At 44.4% G+C, this 20,983-nt stretch overlaps 1 protein-coding gene across 7 annotated transcripts in view; it reads left to right on the top strand.

The window, feature by feature from the left end:
• LOC126562505 (RNA-binding protein Musashi homolog Rbp6) overlaps positions 1-20,983 on the top strand; it is a 584,848-nt gene that overhangs the window by 393,273 nt on the left and 170,592 nt on the right. For all 7 annotated transcript variants that reach the window (XM_050219028.1, XM_050219030.1, XM_050219027.1 and 4 more), the window contains one exon: positions 15,697-15,789. In XM_050219028.1, the coding sequence (XP_050074985.1) occupies positions 15,697-15,789 (93 nt within the window). The remainder of the gene's footprint in view (positions 1-15,696; positions 15,790-20,983) is intronic.

The following is a 20,983-nucleotide window of genomic DNA, read 5'->3' as shown; positions in this document are numbered from 1 at the left end:
GTGACCGTACCCTTATGGCGTCGACACACACACACACACACACACACACACACACACACACACACACACACACACACACACACACACACACACACACACACACACACACACACACACACGAACGGTCCGTTGGCACGATAAAGACTCGTACGTACCCCGTTTTACGGTTATGGGGCTGGTACGAAGACGAAGAAAGCATTTCGTTGTTAAACTGTCAACTGGTCTTTCACACACGTAATGTCCCACCCGGAGGAAAATAGTTGAAATGGGAACCGGGAGTGATGACGCTGGGGGGCGGCAAGTTCCGCTGGCTAAACTTAACGTGTAACGTGATCTAAATGAGTGGTCCACAAACTATCTCATAAAAGCGTTAGCGTTAGCGATAGGCCAAACGGTTGAATGCTTTGTCTTAACGAGCGGGACAAAAAACAAATGCTCATTATAATTAACAAGCTGTAATTAAGTACCTTAAAAGCGTGGGTAAGAAAAGATGGTTTGAATGATTGAAGAAAGAAGGCATGTTTGGCATAAATCGATTAACTAAAATTTATTCCGAGATGTCTAGTAATTGCATAACTCGTAGGCGCCTATTAACAAAATCTTTTTCCAACAAAATTCCTTTCCATTTTAAAGCTTTAAAAAAATAAAAACGTAATCTTTTTTTTCTAGTCAACACTCCTTAAGCAACGCAGACACAAACAGACTAATGATTGACCCTCCAAAATTATAAAATACTCACTCCCCTCAAAGCACGCTCGAAGACAAACTTTTTTTTACACCACTGAAGACACCGAAGCACACCTACTTCTTTGGGCATGCGTTCGTTATTCATGAACACGCGAGACACCGTCAGTACATCGAATACGCACGGCAATTCGGCAAAAAGCAGCCAAGGTGGTGGTGTATATACACACATTATGCTTGGCTAATATTTGCACAGAATTTATGTTTAATTTTATTTGCCCATGCAAAAGCCTGCCTGGCTGTGTTTTCCAGAGCGCACGGGCGGAAAATATGAAAGCGAGCACAACCTGCTTTTGAGCGGGTGGGGAGGTGGCAGGTTGATGGTTGGTGGTGGAAAATCAGAATGAATTGCTGTACGCACCAAACACACTCACCAACCAGTGCCCCCACTCTCCTTAACGCATCATATAAACGCGTGTCGTACCTTGCCCGTGGGTAAAACGTGCTGGTAATTTAGCGCTTTCTTTGTCGTACTCGGTCGGTTGTCGGACGGGTGGAGCGGGACTCGTTACGCTAGCTGGCAGTCCCAATACTGCACGGAACTAGTGACTTCGTCCGTTGTTTTTTTATTAGAAATAAATAATAGTGAATTTATGCTCAAATTACTCATCATGATGAACACATTTGCGAAATTTCCGTTCACCATCCATCCATCCAGCGATCCAATTTTGTGGCGGTAAGTTGTGGTGTGTGTGTGTTGCCGTTTTCGAGCAAAGTGCGCCAAGACCAGTTTACCAACTTCCGCCCGCATCATGCGAAACGTTTGCGTCCGACAAGGTCTTACAAGTGCCGCACGGTCTAAGAACGCGAACCAGCCAATGCCTGGTAAGTGGTATTAGGTACAAAAGTGCTAAGACTTGTTCTAAAATATGCTGACTAAAGTGGGAGCCGCAAAGGGAGGGCGAAAATGGAGAGGCAAAGCAGCGCAGGAGAGCACAAGAGTTGTGCAAGTGAAGTATGCTTCCTTCGTGTGGCGTGCCGTTTGAGATGCCTAAATTAATTTAATGTCGAGCAGTAGTCGTAGTCGGCTGAGTGGTGAACGTAACCAACGTATCGTCGCCTTCGCGTTGCTCGACCGTCGTCATCGTCATGATCCCTTTGACTGTACCGGTGCAGTACGATGCCGGAAGTAACCGTGGCCGGGCCTCAACGTACAAGGCAGGCAACGAGCTGGTTGGCCATTTGTGGTGCTGGTGCTTGAAATATGGTGCCAAAAATAAGCGAAGAAAAATATAATCACATTCGCTAGTGTTGGCTGTGCGAAGGGCTCATACGTCAACTTGAACCAGCGGAAGTTTACTTCGTAGATCGTTCACCGTACGGCAGCATTCTTTGAAGTAAACTATCCTGCAAGAAAACAAGGGAAAAAAGGAAACGTAGACACACAGAAGAAGCTTAAGCTAAAAACAACACAAAAAGAGCATCCAGATTTTTTTTTCTGGTGTGCACAAAGATGTATAAATAAGTGGAAAAACAACTCACACACCCATATGCGTTGTAAGCTGGAAGAAAACAAAAGTTGGAACAGATTCCGAAAGAATCCTACCAAACTGCCTAATCATGGTTTCATCCGTCCGTGACTGACTTCAAGCAAGTTTTTTGTGTTGTTATTTCTGCTCCGGGAAGGAAAGCTTTCCTTTGCACGTATGATATGGCGATGACGTTCTATTGCCGCTTGGCACACGACGTGCCGTCACGGTGTATCACATTCACACACCAACACAGCCTAGATCAAGATGATGTATTTGGAGATAATGACTATGTTTGGCACCGTCCCCGTGTACAGGTTGGTGGTGGGGTTGGCGAACGAAAGCCTTAAGATGTCGGATGTCTTGGAAGTTGCTGATGAACGGGGCATAAGCACATCATCTCCGGCAGTAGGCATCCTGTCGCTGCCACGCACATCAGCACCGCACAGTGAATCCCGGCTTTCGGAGAGTTCTGCTTAATGATGAACTGATTTCTCCTTAATCATGCCAATCGCCATTGCCATCGATGTGTGTCAAATTGAGAAACAGTAAAACCTTCCCGCACGTTCACCCTGGCCCGGTGACCACGGCCAGGTCCCATCCAGAAAAGACACCGTAACGCTTCTAGGAAATGAAAACACGCCTCCACGCACCCTAGGATTGTGTGAAAATTCTTCTCACGCACGTCATCTAGCCGACCCTCCCGCACGCGTTAGATCCTTCGGTGCGAAATCGGGATTCCTGAGCGAGCAAATGTTCCACCCTCCACGTTGGATGACTGCTTCAGGCCGGTGTTCGGAAAAGAAAACCCGAAGCAGGACACATAATTATTTGACACCGTGGATTCATTTGAAATTTAAATATGTAACTCAGGCGCGACACTTGACACGAGCCGTGAAAATTTCCTCTTCACGCTTCACCGATGGCGAATATTAAAACCGGCTGAACCTAATTTCTCGTTCAGCGTACGCAGGGGCGGGGGGTGTGATGATGTTGAAATCCCCAACCGTTTTGGGGGGAGTGAAAATTTTTAGTGTGCAGCTTAAACTCCTTTTTTTCCAGGTGCTTGGGGGTAAGAGGGAAGGTGTGCGTTTTTGAAGGAAAACTAATTAAACCATTTATGAGAGCTTTCATTTCTTTCTTGACTGAGGAAATTCATTCACTTATATTTTACCAGTTTGAGGTGTAAAAACTTTTTCTAAAATTTTCATTATTTACAAGAATTTTATTAAATAACTAACATAGTTATTTAGACAAATAGTGGAACATAAAAAGCGATTTTTTGTGCTCACAAATTGACTTTTATCCTTTTTCGAGCGATTTTTAAAGACTCAAATATTTAACTTATAAATCTAGATCACCAATATCTTTGATACTTGGAACTTGAATCAAGTAACAAATCGACAAAGACTGAAAAAGTGTGTCAGCGTTGCGTTGGTTTTTGTGTTGTAAAAAAATGAATAATTTACGGTAGCGAATATTACTGTGTTTTTTGTCATTTTAAAACGATGGAAGGTTGCAAATATTCTCAAACTAAAGGGTAAGTTTAGCAGCATTTTATTTAATGAAACATATTGGTCTGATTTCATATTTAGAACTATGATGATGATTCCACGCCATCCTACCACCTCAATCTGGGCCTACCACGCCTCCTCTGTCCGTTTGGACGGTCTAAAAGAACTTTCTAAGCTAGGTCGTCCGGAGTCATGCGTATAAATGACCAGCCCATCGGAGCTTGGCGAGCCTGATTTGCTGCCCGACGGTGAGGTCGTCACACAGTTCGTACAGCTCGTCGTTGTAGCGGCTCCTCAATTTTCCTTCCACACTTACGGACCCAACGATCCTTCTGAGCATCTTCCTCTCGAACGTGGCGAAGAGGGCTTCGTCTGTTTTGGACTGGGTTCATGTCTCAGAGGCGTACGTGAGTATTGGGACTATAAAGGTACGATACAGTCCCAGCTTCGACCGTCGCGACAGGTTTTTTGAGGTGAGATATTTTCTCATGCTGTAGAATGACCAGCATCCTAGCGCGCAACTCCGTCTCCGAGGTCTCCGAGGAGTCGCAGACCAATGATATCTATACCATCAGGGTATGCCAGGATCTGGGATGACTTATAGAAGATGGTTCCCGATGTCTCCACCTCCGAGTCACGGATGGCCCTCTCTAGCGCCAAGTTGAATAGGAGACAGGCGAGCCCATCTCCGTGACGCAGACCTTTGGTGGTAGCAAAGGACCCTAAGAATTTTCCATCCACCTTCACCTGGCATGTGACGTTGGTCATGGTTATTCTAACAAGCCTGATAAGTTTGGCCGGGATTCCAAAAAAGCTCATGTCCTCGCAGAGTTTTACCCTGGCATATGCTATCATATGCGGCATTGAAATCTATGAAGTGTTGGTACGTGTTCAACTGCTGTTCAGTCATCTTTTCCAAGATTTGCCGCATGGTGAAGATCTGGTCAGTAGTAGATTTTTCATTTCGGAATCCTCTTTGAAAGTTTCCAACTACCTGTTCAACGAATGGGACAAGCTTATCCTGAAGGATTAAGGAGAATATTTTGTAGGAGGTATTCAACACCGTAGTACCCTTGTAGTTGTTGCAGTCCAACATATCTCCCTTTTTGTATATGGGATAGATGATGCCGAGATTCTAATCACAAGGCATCGAACCTGGTCGACGAGGCATCCCTGGTCATCGAGGACCCTGGCGGCCACCGCATCCGCCTTTAGGTTAATCGGCCGCTGCATCAAAAAATGCTAAAGTGATTTTTTTTTAAATGATGGCCAACGATGTAGCTACACGCCCATTTACGTATTAAGAAGTTCCGGTAAGCTTACACTCTGGAAAGAAGATATATCCCGGAGTTATGTTGTGTAGCCAATAACCGGACGAATTGAAATAAAAGAACAGGGCCCAGCTCATAAGTTAGGCCACTTCTTTGAGTCCCGATCACTGTCACTGACCACCGATCAAAAATTGTACTTCACTTTAAATTTGACCATCTCTCTCTAATAATAATGTTAAACATGTTGTTTATCACTGCGGTAATGTTAAGTTGGGATACATTTGATAAAAACTGATATTCCTAGTACGCTTGCATACAAATTTTTACTCTACTAGATACAATCCTCTACCTCAATCCGTTATGATCGACAGACGGTGTATTGGAGTGGTTCATCATCGCCACGTTGCACTTTCGGTACATGTCTGTGATTCCGTTACTGTGAATCAAGTTACTGCTCGAATCGCGTCAACTCTATAGGTTGATTTTCGACCTGAAAGTTTCTTGTTGCACAAAACGCAGCCACGTTTTTCGCATACGATTCAACCAAGGTGATTCACATGCATTCGACAGTGTCGATTTGAAAGTTGATTTTACCTTTTTTTTTTTTTTATTGCCTCTCAACTTCTCCTGTTCAGTGGTCTGACTTTTCTGGCATAAACTCAGTGCCGCAATGTGACGGGATTAGTGGAAATATGAACTAACTGAAGTATGTGCAGGTGGCTGCATCCACACACACACACACACACACATGCACACATCCGTTTACTCACGCATCATCTGCATCGTCCCCAAAACTGGTTCCCCACCGTTCGGATCGCGTACGGGAATGCAAACTGCAGCCGTGTTTGGCTCGTTTGTTGCAACACAAAACGCATGCATCAACGCCCTCGCCAATGTACAGGCGCCTGTGCACGGCTTACTACGTTCGATCACATCGTGTGAGGCAGCCGAGGTTGCAGTCCAGCACGAAAAGAGCTGCTGCATATTTGTCACGGTGCAATTGCAGAATGCAAGCTGAAACTTCCACACACACACACACCCACCCTAACCCGGAGCTTGGTGCATAATTTATTTTCGGCCACCGCCGTTATTTTGGTAACCGCGAACGTCCATTCGCCGGTGCGGTCACTTTGACGCGTACGTACAATCGCTCAAATGCACCTTTCTTGCGTCACAATTCGCGGGAAAATTTAAATTCAGATTTCCAACTCATCTTGCAGTCAACGCCGGGCGTCGAAGTTAGTGCACCGATGATGATGATGATGATGATGATGGTAACGATAATGATAACGTTGGTGCCGATGTTCATGATAATAATGATGATGATGCACGCACTAAGCAAAAATATGGCACCCGAGCAATCTTGGAGGTCCTTGGATGGACCAGCGTTTGGGTAATAAAAATCCTATATTGCAAATCATCATGCATACATGCACGATGATGGCGGGTTCGCACTGCAAACGGAGCTAGAAAACCGCGCGTACGACACCACGTGCGAGAATGTTATTATGAAGCAAATCGAGCCCTGCAACGGCCCTAGTTTGCCAAATGTACGTGCTGTAGAGTCCATTTTCCGGGCGCGTGTGAAGAAAGTGTGTGCGTGTGTGCACGCGTGGCGTTGTGATTGAGCGATGCTGCGTTTATTGCGTTCCCATTCGTTTCACCGAGGAACGCACACACTCGCTTCGTGTTTGTCGCCTGCAAACCCAAACCAAAAAAAGGCTGACCGTAAAGTACTAGTACCACGCCAACCACTGCCAGCCTCTGCCATTTTAGTGTGCCGCTCGGACCGGAATGTGTCGCGGTTCGACGCGGAATGAGATATTTTGTTATTTATTATTAGCATTCACCGTATGAATTTTCATACAATTTCAATTTTGTTATGATTGGAAAATATGTTAATTTAAATATTTTATGAATGTGCGTGTGCTTGTGTGGGAGGGCGTGTGTTGGTGCGTATTTTATTTCCCCTTTCAACTCGTGTGGGTCGTGGCTTGTTTTCCATTTTCGGTTGCATCGTAGATGATTTTTTCGTGCCATTTTTTATTTTATTTTGCACTGTTCGATGAAAACTTCAAAAACTCGTTTCGGGACTGACCGTAGAACGTGGCCGAACGTAGCAGTACTGTGAAGCTGCCTGTTATGGCCACATAAGCGACAGTAAGCAATCAGTTTCAGAACTTCCACTGGACTGAATTGTGTACAGGACTCAGTACCTTGTGGCGATTGGTTCGGTAGTCACTGTAGTGAACTTCCTTCCTAGCCTCCCGTGGGAGTTCGAAATAAATGGGAACTAAAAAAAGAAAAACGAGAGGGAAATTCTCTCATAAACACACAGACACACAGACACACGCACCTATAACGAACCGATCGCCCTACCAGTAGCTCACATTACGCATTCATTTTGCGATAATTTATTGATGAAATTTTCGATTTTTATATCGTTTTTAACGTGAAGCCCTGGGTTCACCGGGTGGGAAATGAACCAAATATTCTTGTTGCATGTTGTCGAAGGGAGGCGATTGAGCCCCCAACCCACTCACGTTACTTTGCCCACTCCGTTTTTCACTGCAAACGCCTGCGGTTCGCTACTGCAAAATCAGATCGCTTCATCAAGAGAGGGTGAGAAAAAAGAGGCTCTCGATTTAATGCCCCGACACACACACACACACACAGATACAGAGGACAGGACGTCGGCAGCGGCACAACAGGAGCACAGTGGTTTTGGGGTTCCGTGATTGAAACTCTTTACCACATCGGGAACTTATTGCCACAGCCATTCTCGGCTCCCAGCCAGCCATTCGAATCGGGATGTTTTATTTATTAATATTTTTACGACGCTGTCACACACTGGTCGCACGGGGAAAATGGAGTGTAATTGAAGTCGAATTGCTTTGAGCAATGGTTGCGGGCAGTGCACTGCGGCAAAAGGGGTAACCAATTTTGGCGGGGAGATTGTACATAAAACACAAACCAAGAAGAAGAAGAAGTTGGAAAACGGCAAGCAAAAGTAGTGGCAACAACGGAAAAAGTCCCCCCCCCTCCCCTTCCCCTCCCACTGAGCTCAATCGTTTTCATCAAATTAACAAGCGGAAAATTGATACCAAGCGTGGGCGAGCAATTTGACCGGCACCAAATTATGCGAACGATGTTGTATGCTACATATTGAGGTAGCCAGCACACAAATTCGTGCAAACACACGCACACAAACGTGGCAGAGAAATATAATGACGCATAAAAAATGCAATTCTAGGCAGCTGCGGGTTGACGGTCGCTTGTTTGTGAAGCGCTTGTTGAGCGTGTTGCAAATGTTGCGCACGATCGCATCGAAAGCAGGAAGTATAGTTTGAATGGCACGTTAGGAGAAAGCTGTTATATTTGAGGATATAATTTATTTATATTTTTTAAGTAATCATTGCTGCATTTTATTTGTTTAAGGTGTGAGATAACTTTCGAATGCTTATTTGTCAAAAGAAGTTAATGAAATATTGTATTTTTATTGTTTTGCAGGCAAAACCGCCTGGATAAGGGACAGCTTTATTTTTGTTCTACAGACAATATTTTTAAGTAGAGTTAAATGAGATGAAAAGTTAAGCTTCTTCAAACATGTTTTTAGAAGCTCCAAAATTTCCATGAAATTTGTGTCGTAATAAATAGATAAAAAGAATTTTTTTATTCGATCAAGCTTGTGAAGATTGAAATTTATTTCTTACTTTTAATGTAAAGTATAATCCGACACAGTTCATTGTATTTAATTTATCCGATCTAAAGTCGATCTAGAACATTGTATGCGTATGGCCTAACCACCAGGCGCATCCTTTCAAGTACAATTAGTTGAGATCTGTTTCCCATACATAAAACCAAGCCAAATAAGAAGATACCAAACAGCTAGACATCTGAAACGAAGTCTCGATTTATGAACAAGACATCGTTAATCCTCTTTTCGAACAACAAACCTATCGTCCATTGACCACTTCAAACAAATACGCTTCCCTGCACCGAAAACATAGTTCTGCTCTCCAGTCCATTTGGGTTGAAATGAACTTCAAGTGCTTGTCTGTACTAGTACCGGCACACACCAACAGCGTCAGCTTGTGAGTTGTGAAAGTGAAAATCTTCACAATTGAAACTTCTTTCTCCTCCTCTTCTTCTGGCTGGTTGCAAGGAACCATTTCCAACGCGGAAGATAAAGAGTAAAACCATGGTTGAGATCGTTGGCCTCGCTTTCTTATCGAACGCAAGCGAATTTCAAGGGCTAAAAATAAAAGTCGGTAAAAGCGACGACTGCTGGCCCGAAGCTTCCGGCTCAAGCACACGCGGAAAGCCGATTCTTTCTCGGGTCTCTTTGGTAATTTTGTGCTCGAGTGTACCTAAATCCGGCTGTCAGTTCTATTCGTCTCGTTCTATCGACTGCTTCATTTTTACACACAGGACGCTTGGTCTTCATTTTATTTCATCATCCAAATCCCTAAGCATGGTATTATTATAAATACAAAATGAATTTCCCTCGTACCGCATCTCAAACACAGCGCGCAAACAGAAGGAACCGAACGAACGTCTTGAAAAAACCACCGTGAAAACTCTGAAAAGCGAAATGGAAAGCCTTGTACACCGAGAGGCACAACCACTTTGCGTGAAGCCTTTCGAGCGAACATAGAATCCTTTCGCGCGCGCGAGTTTTTCCTACCATTCTCGTTCGTTCGAAACGGCTGTTTTGTTTCCACTTGGGGGTGAGTACACGCTTTACTTAAAGCTTGTCGGATTTTCCCTTCTTTTTTTTTTGGGCGGTGGTATCTTTCTGAGCCGCACGAAAAGAAAGTGTGTTCGGCCCTACCATCTGTGTTCGGGTGAAATCCGCCCCTTAGCTCGTCCGGATGATCCTTCAAACCACCGAACCGTTTCACGCTTCGATTTTTCATCTTACACCGTCTGTATACGGTCTAATTTCGCATTCGCCTTATGCTAGTTGCTATTGGGCGGTGGTGGTGGTGGTGGTGTGCTTTTTCATCCCTTTCTGTGAAACTCGCTTGGTGTACCGCGCGCGCGGTATCATTGTGTGGTGGGCTCATCCCTTTTGTCACGTACCGGTTCGACGTCCGACGTTTTTTCACGAAAACCAAGTCACCGCCACCATTAAGTATTCATAAAGATATTTTTCTAAATTATTATTTTTCAATTTTACCCTTATAAAAAATCACATAACTATAAATATCGAATCCATCGGGTTTTCCCATTTTTACTGTGTGTTGGCCGCTTGCGTTTGGGGATGGAATGGTGTGAAAATCCACCGTTCGGTTCATTTGGAAGTACCGAAAAATATGCTAGCCAGACAGTGTTGGGGCACGTTTTGCACCTTTTTCATGCATACGACAGGAACGTCCGATGGGTGGTTGTATCGATTGGTTTTTGTGTTATAAGCTTTTTTTCTCTCTTTTGCTAACTGTTCTAAACGAGGAGCAACGTTCCGATAGGGAGTAGACGAAGTAGAGAGGCGAGAATGTGAAGATGGAAAGGCGAAAACCTGGGAGCAAGCAGCAAAAAAGGCAAACGCTCTAATATCATTATTTATGATCGACACCTCGATTCAATTAACCCAATTTTAGACGTAGCCAAGAAGCCATCGTTAGCGCGAGTGAGGGAATAAAATAAATTTTTGCGCACAGCTTTAGTAACGATTTTGCTTTTTGGTTGTGTTGTTGCCTCAAGTGGATTTGGGCTGAATTTAAGAGAATTAAATTTTAGATCAGAATTATTTAACACAACCTTTGACACGCAAAGCTGTACTAGAAGCGTAGCTTTACGTGGCGTGTTGAAAGCTCTTTCGCCTAGTGGCACGATGTTGATACGAAGCGTTGGTCAATGCGTACGGCGAACTTCGTTTGCATGTTGAAAAGTGGCAATGAGAACCTTCGTCTCGTTGCACATTTGCTTAGAAGCCGAAAACAGCTCGCAGGCGCACCGAGACGTGTGAGACCGACCACCGCATTTTGGGGCCGCACATTTGGCATGCACTACACGTCTGAAACACAACCAGTCAGCCAGCCAGCATCAGCGAACATCGGCCTACACGGCAGCACATAACTATTTCACCATACATATGTAAATGAAAGTTACGCTTGGATGCTTCCTTCTGCCCTTAACTCGAGAGACCCTTTTTTCCCAACATGGTGTACTCAAGTGGGGTTTTGGTTAGAGCTTTAGCCATTCTGGTAGTGCACTTTTTTCTCCACCATGTGCCGTCTCTCGCCCGTAATTCCAGGTTGCTGCTGCTGTTTGGTGCTTTGTACTTTTACTTTTTATTCATTCCCGTCTACGACACTTTTGGTGATGCCACCACTTGGTTGCCGGTAAGCCCTCGAGGCTCCTTCTCCGTTGGTGGAATAAAATTTGATCTTTAACGCCTTGGAGAGAAAGAGAAAAATTCTGCCCACCGGTAAAGTAAAGCCGGCAGGCGGTGGTACACACCAATGGTGCAATTTGGAACAGGTCAAGTTTTGGTTTCACTTACGCCTAAATCCTTTTGCGACGGGGTTTCTGGCGAATGGTCTGTGTGCTCCATTACGGGCTCCATTGCTGCACTCGTTGCGATTGGATTGTTTGCTTCCAAACTTTCTCTCGGGTGTGTTTGTTAAGCTTTGCTTTTCAAATTTCAATCCCCCCAAGATCATTACACACTCAGTGCACGTTTTCGGTCACGGCGAAGGAATGCGTCTACAACCCTGCTTTCGTTACAGTATGCAAATATGTTTGGTACGCCGCCTGGAACGGTTGGGGTTTTGAATCTTCGCCGAGCTTTGCACGCTCACCTTACAGAACACACATCGTCTAAAGCAACGAAGATAGTTTCGACGAGCTGAAGAAGAGTACAATGAATGACTCTCGCCAGTACTGATAATCTTTTCAATGGTAGATCGATTTACCTGGACATTGGCGTCAGTCTGTTGCACTCTAAACAAAATGTTTGATTAAATTAAAAGTTATTAAAATCAGTTTTGCTTGTTTAAACCTTCTGTTACTGTTGTAAACAGCGTTTGCTTACACGCGTAGAACACACCGAATTCATGACTGTAGTAGGATTTCGTTCTTAAACCACGTTTGAAAGGGAAAAAAGAACTGAGGGACGCGTCTCGGCCTCTTTTGCACCAAACTAGTGAAAAAAGGACTAAAATTGTGATCTTCTTTTCATCACAGAATTTCTGCATATAGTTTCACTTGTTTCTTTCCCCAACAGCTGCATTGATATTTTTGTTGTTTATTTATGAAATTATGGAAAAATAATGAAGCTTACTTCGAGTGTTGAATATTTCACATAAACGGAAAATGACTCAAAAACAGACTTTGTAACTAAAGTTTCTTTTCGAATTGATTGATTTGAATGAAACTACTTTATTTTTTTTTTTTTGATCATTGGTTCAATCAAAACCGTTTACAATATTAATAAATCTTTTCACTCTTAAAATCATGGTTCTTTCTAAGCCTGAAAGGTTTTACAGTTACACATGATGATAATAAGTCCCACCACTTCCTCGAACACAGATTTTAGAAGGACAAAGTCATCTTGAAGATATTTTCAATCTGAAAGAATTTCAGCTTAAAAGTAAAACCAAAAGTGCTTCGAGTTGGTGGATGCATCGACGTGCATTATGAAAAGTCCACCGATTCTCGCATCTAAGATGACTAACATGTTCCCACCGAGGAAAAGGGGTCCAATCGGTCCAAAGTTTCAAACATTGGAATTTATCTGCTACATTTAAGAACACCACTGAAATATGACTCTACAACTCGCAACGAGTGGTTTCAGGGACTACCTTCCGTAGCAGGGAAATCTAATCCTTTTGACTGTTTTACCTAATGCTTATACCCGGTGAAATGAATGTGCAAATCATTACTAACAAACGGTCTCCCTGTATCTGTCAACTTTCAAACAGTTGAAAACACTACAACAAATGGACAAGATTACACAAAACCTTTCGAAAAAAATCATTTCTACTCAGCCAATATCCTTCCATCACTCTTTATTCCTCGCCCATGTCAGGCAATGTACCTTTGAGTTGCCGTGATGATAATTGAAATAAATTTTTATTCATGCTCCATGATTACATCAAGTGTGGGTTTGATTATTTCCTCGTGCAATTGCAGTTTAACTTAAAATTGCACTCTCCAACTCCCCCATGAACGTCCAAGAAACGATTCCTTCACGCTTCATCATTTCACCGAATTGCCTTTCCCCGGTTTGGTGCCCATTCCCCATCCAGCCAGGAAGCCGTTATTGATTGTCCATGTGACATGGGCAAGCGCACCGTGAGCCACGCGATGCACCCGAGCGTCCGAGCCGGGGGGACCCGGGGCTGATGTAAAATTCATTCAGTAATCACGCATACCCACTTTGCATCCTTGAGCGTACGGGCGGTGTCCGTTTTGTCAATCAGGCTCCGCTAATTTGCCCTCCCTGGAGTCAATTTCCTTCGTCGCTGTGAACCCGTTGCCCCGACCGCCACAAACTACGGCAAAATGGGCGATGCCACTTTCGGCTGATATTTGACCGTACGCGATAGACAGCGCACGGACAGCTGATTACATGTCGGTTTAATAAAATAATGCAATAATAAAGTAATGAATTAATCAAACATGGAATTGAATTTCTTGCTCTTTGCCGGCTTTGCTGGCACGGGTGGCCGGCACTTCTTTGCACACGCCCACCAGCCTGACCAGCCGGTCTGGCAGTTTACCACCGATTCGCGTACACCAGGGAAGCGATAATTGTCAAGGTGATAGCCGGTAGTAATTTTCCGATTGATCCAACTCGCGAGAATTGCCATTTGCGCCCGTTACCATTTCGGGCGGTCGGTAACGGCCCTTGGGCCATTTGATTCTACTTTCCGTTTTCACCTGCTACCAAAAGGGAAATCGAGTGGGAGGCAGGAGTGGAGCGGTTGGTAGCAATTTGCTTACATTGCCCAGTGCCACGCAAACGGTGGAAATGATCAGCTCAAGGAACCAAATTTAATTATCATCTACGAAATGTGTCGTGAGTGTTTGTGCACACGGGGGTGGTGCTGCACCGTTGGGTATTCATTCAGACTGTTGTGGGTGGGTGGTGAAGGCGGTGGCGGTGAGTGTGGGGAGATGGGAGGATAATATTTACCAGCCAGGGTTACGTTAAATACTGTTCGCCCTTTGGTAGTCCGGTCCCTTAACGGGCTGATTGAAAATTGCTCTTATAACTTGATTTACTAATATCGTTTGTCGCAGCAGGTTCATTGTGATTAGCAGGTGTCAAATACATCCACTTCAGGGCAATCAACGACGATTGCCATTGCGTTCATTAAATGCGTTCAGAGGATAATACATGAAAAAACGTATCGTACGTCGTACGTTCATCAGTTGCAGTTTGATTCTCTTTCTTGACGAGGGAAATTTGTTCATCGATTAAGCATCAATTAAGAGCTCTCTTTCGTAGATTATAGAATGTTTGTTGCTAATTTTGAGAAATCCGCTTATTTGTATAGTAATTCGTATATTTTTTTCTATATTTATCTATTTTTATCTTCTATATTCCTTGCTTTTCTCAAAGTTGACGTCCACAATTAACTGTAAAAATTTAGTTTTCCAATCAAATTCAATGCACCTCATCTTTAAGTTCCTGTTTCAATTAATCTTTAAACTCTTTTATCTTCAATAAAGCAATATTGCATTATAGCAATTTCTCACTCCTCATGTCAGCCTCTTCAGCCGCCGTTTTGTCCTCGCGTGAACCAAGTGTGAAATAAAACGCCTTTTTTTTTCTCTCAAATCCATTTCCGACCGACAGACTGAAGTTGGGAAAATGCTTTCCGTTTCCAGGCTCTCGGGATCAAATTTCGCGCCCCAAAAGAAAAGGCTCATGTGTGTGTGTCTGTGTGCTGCTGCTGCTTGAGCTTCCTGAACGGAAAGCATTCATTTTGGATGAATTCCCATTTTTCTTTCTCCTTAGTATGTGAGTGTGTGTGTGTGTGTGATTCGATTTCGACCCAGGAGTTTTCTGTTTCGTATCGCTCTCCACTACGTCCGACACGTTCGATTTGGTGGTGAAAGGATACGCTTTAGGCGCCGGAGACATATTGCTTCAGATTCGCTTAAATCCAATCGCTTGTCGCGAAAGACAGGGCCAGCTTCTTTGGACGCTCTTCCGCTTTGCACACCATTCGCAATAGGCACGCTTAAGGAATTCGATCCTTTCCGTCCCATACTGCCCAACGCCATCGAGCTGTCACGATTGTTCAATAAAAATATGTTTTGTATTTATATGCTCCGACGCTGGTTTTATGGGCATTGTGCAATTGTAGATAATTTATAATCATCCCAGCCGTTCCGTTTTCGTTCTTTTTGTAAGCTGAAAATGAGGGACAAACCGTTAGCCATAAATTACGCTTTGGTGCCAGCCGCTGTGGTTGCCTAACCTTAGCAGATGTCGATGGTGCGCTCGCTGGAGATGAATATGCCAAGCCATTTTTATCCACACTCATGTGGCGACGTGGCATGAGCGTCAAAGCGTTTGCATTTAACGTCCCAATCATTTAGTGACCATCAATCGTATCACATCGCTTCTATCGCGTTCTTTTGCTTGTTCGCTTTCACTTCATCGCAGCTCGAAATCGATCGATCGATTTTCCTGTACCATTTCAATTAATATTTCTGTTTTTCCCTTACCTTCCACAGATGGTGACGAGAACGAAGAAAATATTCGTGGGCGGGCTCTCAGCGCCAACCACGCTGGAGGACGTTAAAAGCTACTTCGAACAGTTTGGACCGGTAAGTACCGCGGTTTTCCGTTTGTTTTTTGCTCCCTCGGTCCACGCAGCAAAGCGTGTTTCTTATGATGTTCGTGATCTTAGCAAATTGCCCCTTTGCGTTGGACGCTATTCTGCGCTGGATTACTGGTCGCAGTTTGCAATTGCCCCGGCAGGCGTTCAGAAGTCGCTTTTCGCAACCCAAAAACCATCCACTGTCAGTCGGAGTAAATCCTTTTTCGGTGCTGAAAAACTTTTCCACTTAAGCTTTAGTGCGGTTTTAAACTTTTGGCAAATCGCCGTCGCAAGAAATCGCCAATCGTGTTTTTTGTTATTTTTTTTATCTTTTGCAATTTTTAAAACAAAATTTCGCTAAGAGGACGCTCACTGCTTCCGGCTGGGATAGAAACATTAGATAGGATAATTGCATTCCCTTGCGGAAGTTACTGGTCGCCTTGCTGGCGTAGAAAATTGCGCCTAGAACAAGACGGTTCTCCCGAGATCGTAATCATTATTTTCATCATCAAGCGACTCTACACCTGAAGCCATCGGATAGTTATCGGGTGCACAGGGATCCAAGTTGGTTGACATAATCCAGCCGCTAGGAAGTTGGTTGGAGGATTTCTTTTTTCCCTCACTTCGCCGATTCTTTCGCCCCTGAAGCTCATCCCGGATGTTGCTGGTGCATCTGTGGTGGCCGATTGGTGAAGTTAGCATTTATCCAATTGTCCAAACAAATTCCCTAAAGCCATTTTAAGTTTCTCTTCCGCGTTGCGCGCCCTTGCGGAGGGTATCGTCGAGTGGAAGGAAAGCACGGCGGAGATGTGTTGACCATGTCGTCCCGCTGCGCCAATGCCTCGGGAAAAGTCGGAAAAGTTAGTCCTGTTGCTGGATCCCATCCTAACTGTGGGATCAGCATTGACCGTGTGGTTTTATTTCATTTTCACCTTTCGCCCCATTCATGCTGCTGCTCCTGTCTACGTGTCATTTCGATCGCTCGGCACACGTGACACCGCGGGCAAATAGCCACCGTACCGTGCGCAAGGCTTGCTTTCCCCCATTGTACCACACCTTCCCGCCGAAGGCAGTTTTTCCACCTTCACACCTTACCGAGACCAGACTGGCAGCGGACTGGTGGTTTTTCCTTCGACCGATGGTGTCGTGTTTTCTTTTTTTTTTTTTTTTTTTTTTTGCTCCCTGCCAACACACACTCTCGGTGAGCTCTTTCAGGTGAGAAAACTAAAAGGACAACACTTTATGCTTCGTGAGAGTCTACGAGGTGTGTGTGTGGTGCCGGGTAGGATGAAACCGGTTGCTTGGGATGGAAATGAAAACACAAACACAAAGTCGAACACTGGCACCTTGGTGCAACAGGGCAACAATCGGGGTGGGTGAGAAAAAAGAGAGAAAAACAAATTAAACAACCCGTAAAGTCATGGTCTCAAAGACCTAACTCCAGCCCGGACGGAGGGAGGTATCCTTCGCTAGCCGCCAAAAGTCCACTCGAATGTTGTACCGCTAAGCTTCCCCCGGGTATGGCGGCTTTTCGCGAAAGGTAAAGTGTGGAAAACAGCTAATAGCGTTTAAGGAAACTAAAATTAAATTCATATCAGTTCAGAGAAAGTTTGTTTTTGCTGCAAGGGAGCGAGGGTCTGTGCTTTGTTATTTGTGGAAGAAGCATAAAAGAATGGTTAAGGGACACATGACATTGCACTGCAAAAAAACAGAAATCCCAAATCAGTTTGGTGTTATCTACCAGGACCATGCGACAGGTTCAATTAGAAATTAAATTAAACACATTGCTGGTATGATACGGTAAGAAGAAACTACATGGTATTCGGCATAATTAGAGAACAAATCATGATTTGTACATCAGAGCAAAGGCTTCATGTTACTAAAAGCTGAATAAATAAACAGCAAAATCTAATGTTACATTCATTCAAACGGCAAATAATTCTGATTTGTATTTATATGTAATAGCAACCTTTCAAACCCAGTAGTGGTAAAAAAACCCTAAGTTCTAATGATTTCGTTACAAATGTCTGTTAGGCAGGATACAGGTCATATAGATAGACTACAGAATATTCACATAAATATAACCAGAGAGCGTTCCAGAGACCAGAGTTCTAGGGATCGAGACCAGAGCAACACCATTCCAATTTGATGTGCAAATGTTTGAATTTCTTACAGAATACTGAAAAAGTTGGAAATTCTTCGGATACTTTTTCGCTTTTAAAATTATTGTCTTTGGGGATGGCCCGTTGGAATAGGAGCAAGCGACACCAGTATTCACACGTCAGAATCAATGGTTCAAACCCCATCCGGACCGTCCCCCCTTAGTGAGGACTGACTATCCAACTACGTGGTATCGGCAGTCTAGTCATCCATTTCGATGGCCGACCTGACCTTAGAAGTTCCTGAAGCTAAGAAGAAGACGAATTATCGCCTCATGCTGTTCGTTTTTACAAGAGATTTTATTAAAACGGAATGTTTAATATTTTTAACATTTTCCTGAGTCTCCTTTTGAGTTCCCTTGCACACTGTCCGAATGTTTGTCTTCGCTGATCCCATCACCTAACGCCAATCGCGCTCGTTTTATAACATCAAACTTGGAGTTGCGATTGAACAGATATTAAACGAGACTTGTGATTTGATTACATAAATTTTGAAATTACTTGCAGTTAATTAAATATACAATTTGAACAAGTAAATGCAAACAATTCACGGCAAAGAACCTTCAGTTTAAAAAAAAATCATCTTGATAAGTTTAGAATAAAATTTTGTTGAGTAAAACGAGAGTTAATCTTTTGAATAATATATTTTATTATGACTTTGATTTTTAAACAACAAAGGTTTCCCCCAAAAGATGCCATTTGAAAAGAATAAAAGCAACGCTAGCTAGACTAAAACACTGCAGAACATGCACGCAGCTGCATTGCAAGAAGCTCATAATTGAATCAATATTCCTGTATCAAACGCTTCACTACGAGCATAATATGAAACTTCACCTTTCTAGATTGGATTCTTTGCCCGAAAAGCGAGCAGCACCATCAGCGTCGTTCTCGAAGCTTAAGCAATGCAATGTCTTTCGCTTCCCCGACCAAATGTTCGCGCGATTGCACAAATCCGTTTCGCATGCATTTGAGGAATGCAGCCGCACGCACATTGTGCCAGCTGATGCCAGCTCCAACACGGCACACGGCATCTTAAACCGACCGAACGAATCCGTTACCGGTGCGCCCTCGTATTGCAACGGTTCCCCTCTACCCCGCACTCAGTTGTCAAGCGCAATCGAACGAAAAATACTACACTCTTTAGTCGTCGATTGTGATGCGACGGGGTTTTCGTTGTTTAGCCCGGCGTTCGAAGGAAACAGCAGGTTGTCCCGTAGACAAAAGCGGCAACCGTTCCTTCGCTGGCAGCAGAACACTTGTTAGTCAGCAGCTGGGAGCTGTCGGGAGCGTCTATTGATCCTGATGCTGGCTGTTGTTTGCACAGTCTGCACATGTTTATTTGTTCTGTACCTCGAGCACGGACGCCCGATTGCCTTTGGTTGCACGTTTTTGCACTCCGAACCCCACCACAGTCCGAAGAGCTGGATCATCATCAGTGCTTCATTGATAATGGTGAGGAATTTGATGAAGTAGAAGAATACGAAGATTGGAGAGGTACCAACAAAAAAAAAATCACACACACACACACACACATGTGGACCTTGTGAAAATCGGAGCATGTTCCGATTGCGGTGGTTGTAGCGACACATTTCCAACAAGGGAGAGAGAATGTGTGTGCGCACCCGAATTCCAACAATTTCCCATCACAATAACCCCTACATTTTCCTCTGGTGGCGTGCTTTTGCACGCTGTTCTTTGCTTAAAACGCACGCAAGGTTTAAGAACGGATCGGGATCGTCTGGCATTGAAAAGGCGGCGTCGTCTTCATCCGAAACCGAAAAACTATCCCCGGTTGCCCCGAAACGGAGCGCACCGCGTCGAACGTGCTCGTTTGCCCGGGATTAAATTCATGTGCAATTGATTTTCTCAATTTACACTCTATTTATCGCCCTGCCTTCCGTGACTCCGCACCAAGTTGCGTCACCCTTATGCTCGATTTTCTCTCGCCCCAACATCAGTGTATGCTTCGGTGGGCAACAGCATGCAACCGGGGAGGGGGATGGGGTGCCACATAAACCAACACAAATGGGCAATGTTCGGAACAGATTCGATGCAAGTGCCCCAGCTGAGGTTCTTCCAGTGTGCCGTCCTTTCGAACCTGGCGAACCGCCTTTTGTGGTGAAGTAAAATCCTTTCAAATATCTGGTGCGTTCCAACCGTATTCCGGGTGGCGGTGTGTGTGTGTGCATGTGTGCATTTCAGTGTGCCGTTCTTCAAGTGTTCGATAGATTTAGCTCCAAATAGGTGGTGGGTTTACGCTTTGCTAGCAAACTCGCAATAGCTTTTCGCTTGGTGCCGAAGAATGGATCTTGCAGCTGCTCAGTTCACTCGCACACGGGATTGGAAATTGCGCTCGCCCGGGTGCATCCACTCGATCACCATTACCATCATCGCCCGTCATCATCATCAGCAGCCGGCGTAGGACAACCATAATGCGACTAGCGAGACGGAGAAAACACGCGGCGCATTAGCAAAGAAAATCGGGCAACCGTCTCCGTTTCCCCGGGGGTTTCGGGGGGGTGGAATGGAATTGTCGTGCGAATTTATTGCGGTTTCCCATTAGATCGGGTCGGGATAAAGGCATTCATGTGCCCTCTCGCGTTCGGCTGGGGCTGCTCAATGGATGAGGTTCCATTCTCGTTGCTTTCACGACGGTTGCTTTCCCGGAAAAAGCGTTTGCATGTGGTATAAGATCGCTTTCGGGCCCTTTCTTGAACCAGCCTACTGGGGGGGGGGGGGGGGGGGGGGGGGTCAGGCTGAGAGCCCACTATTTACTAAACAGCACAATAAAATCAGTTTACAGAAGCTGCTGGTGTGCATAATGAGCTTAAAACGCGACGTGCAGTGAAACGGGCTTGAGATTTTATTTGCTCAAAAAACAACATTATCACAGCCTGAACGCTATCACTACAGCTTTACTTGCGAATGCTTAATCATGCGTATTTTAGCGTTTAAATTATTCGAAGCGAAGCAATCCACGAGAGCGGGAAGAGAGTGCAAACGCTCATTAATTAAACTCGCTGCTATGCTCGATTGAATATG

The sequence above is a fragment of the Anopheles maculipalpis genome, chromosome 3RL (genome assembly GCF_943734695.1).
Source record: "Anopheles maculipalpis chromosome 3RL, idAnoMacuDA_375_x, whole genome shotgun sequence".
Lineage (NCBI taxonomy): Eukaryota > Metazoa > Arthropoda > Insecta > Diptera > Culicidae > Anopheles > Anopheles maculipalpis.
Note: the sequence above shows the minus strand (reverse complement) of the source record. Positions and strands in the feature narration are given on the sequence as shown.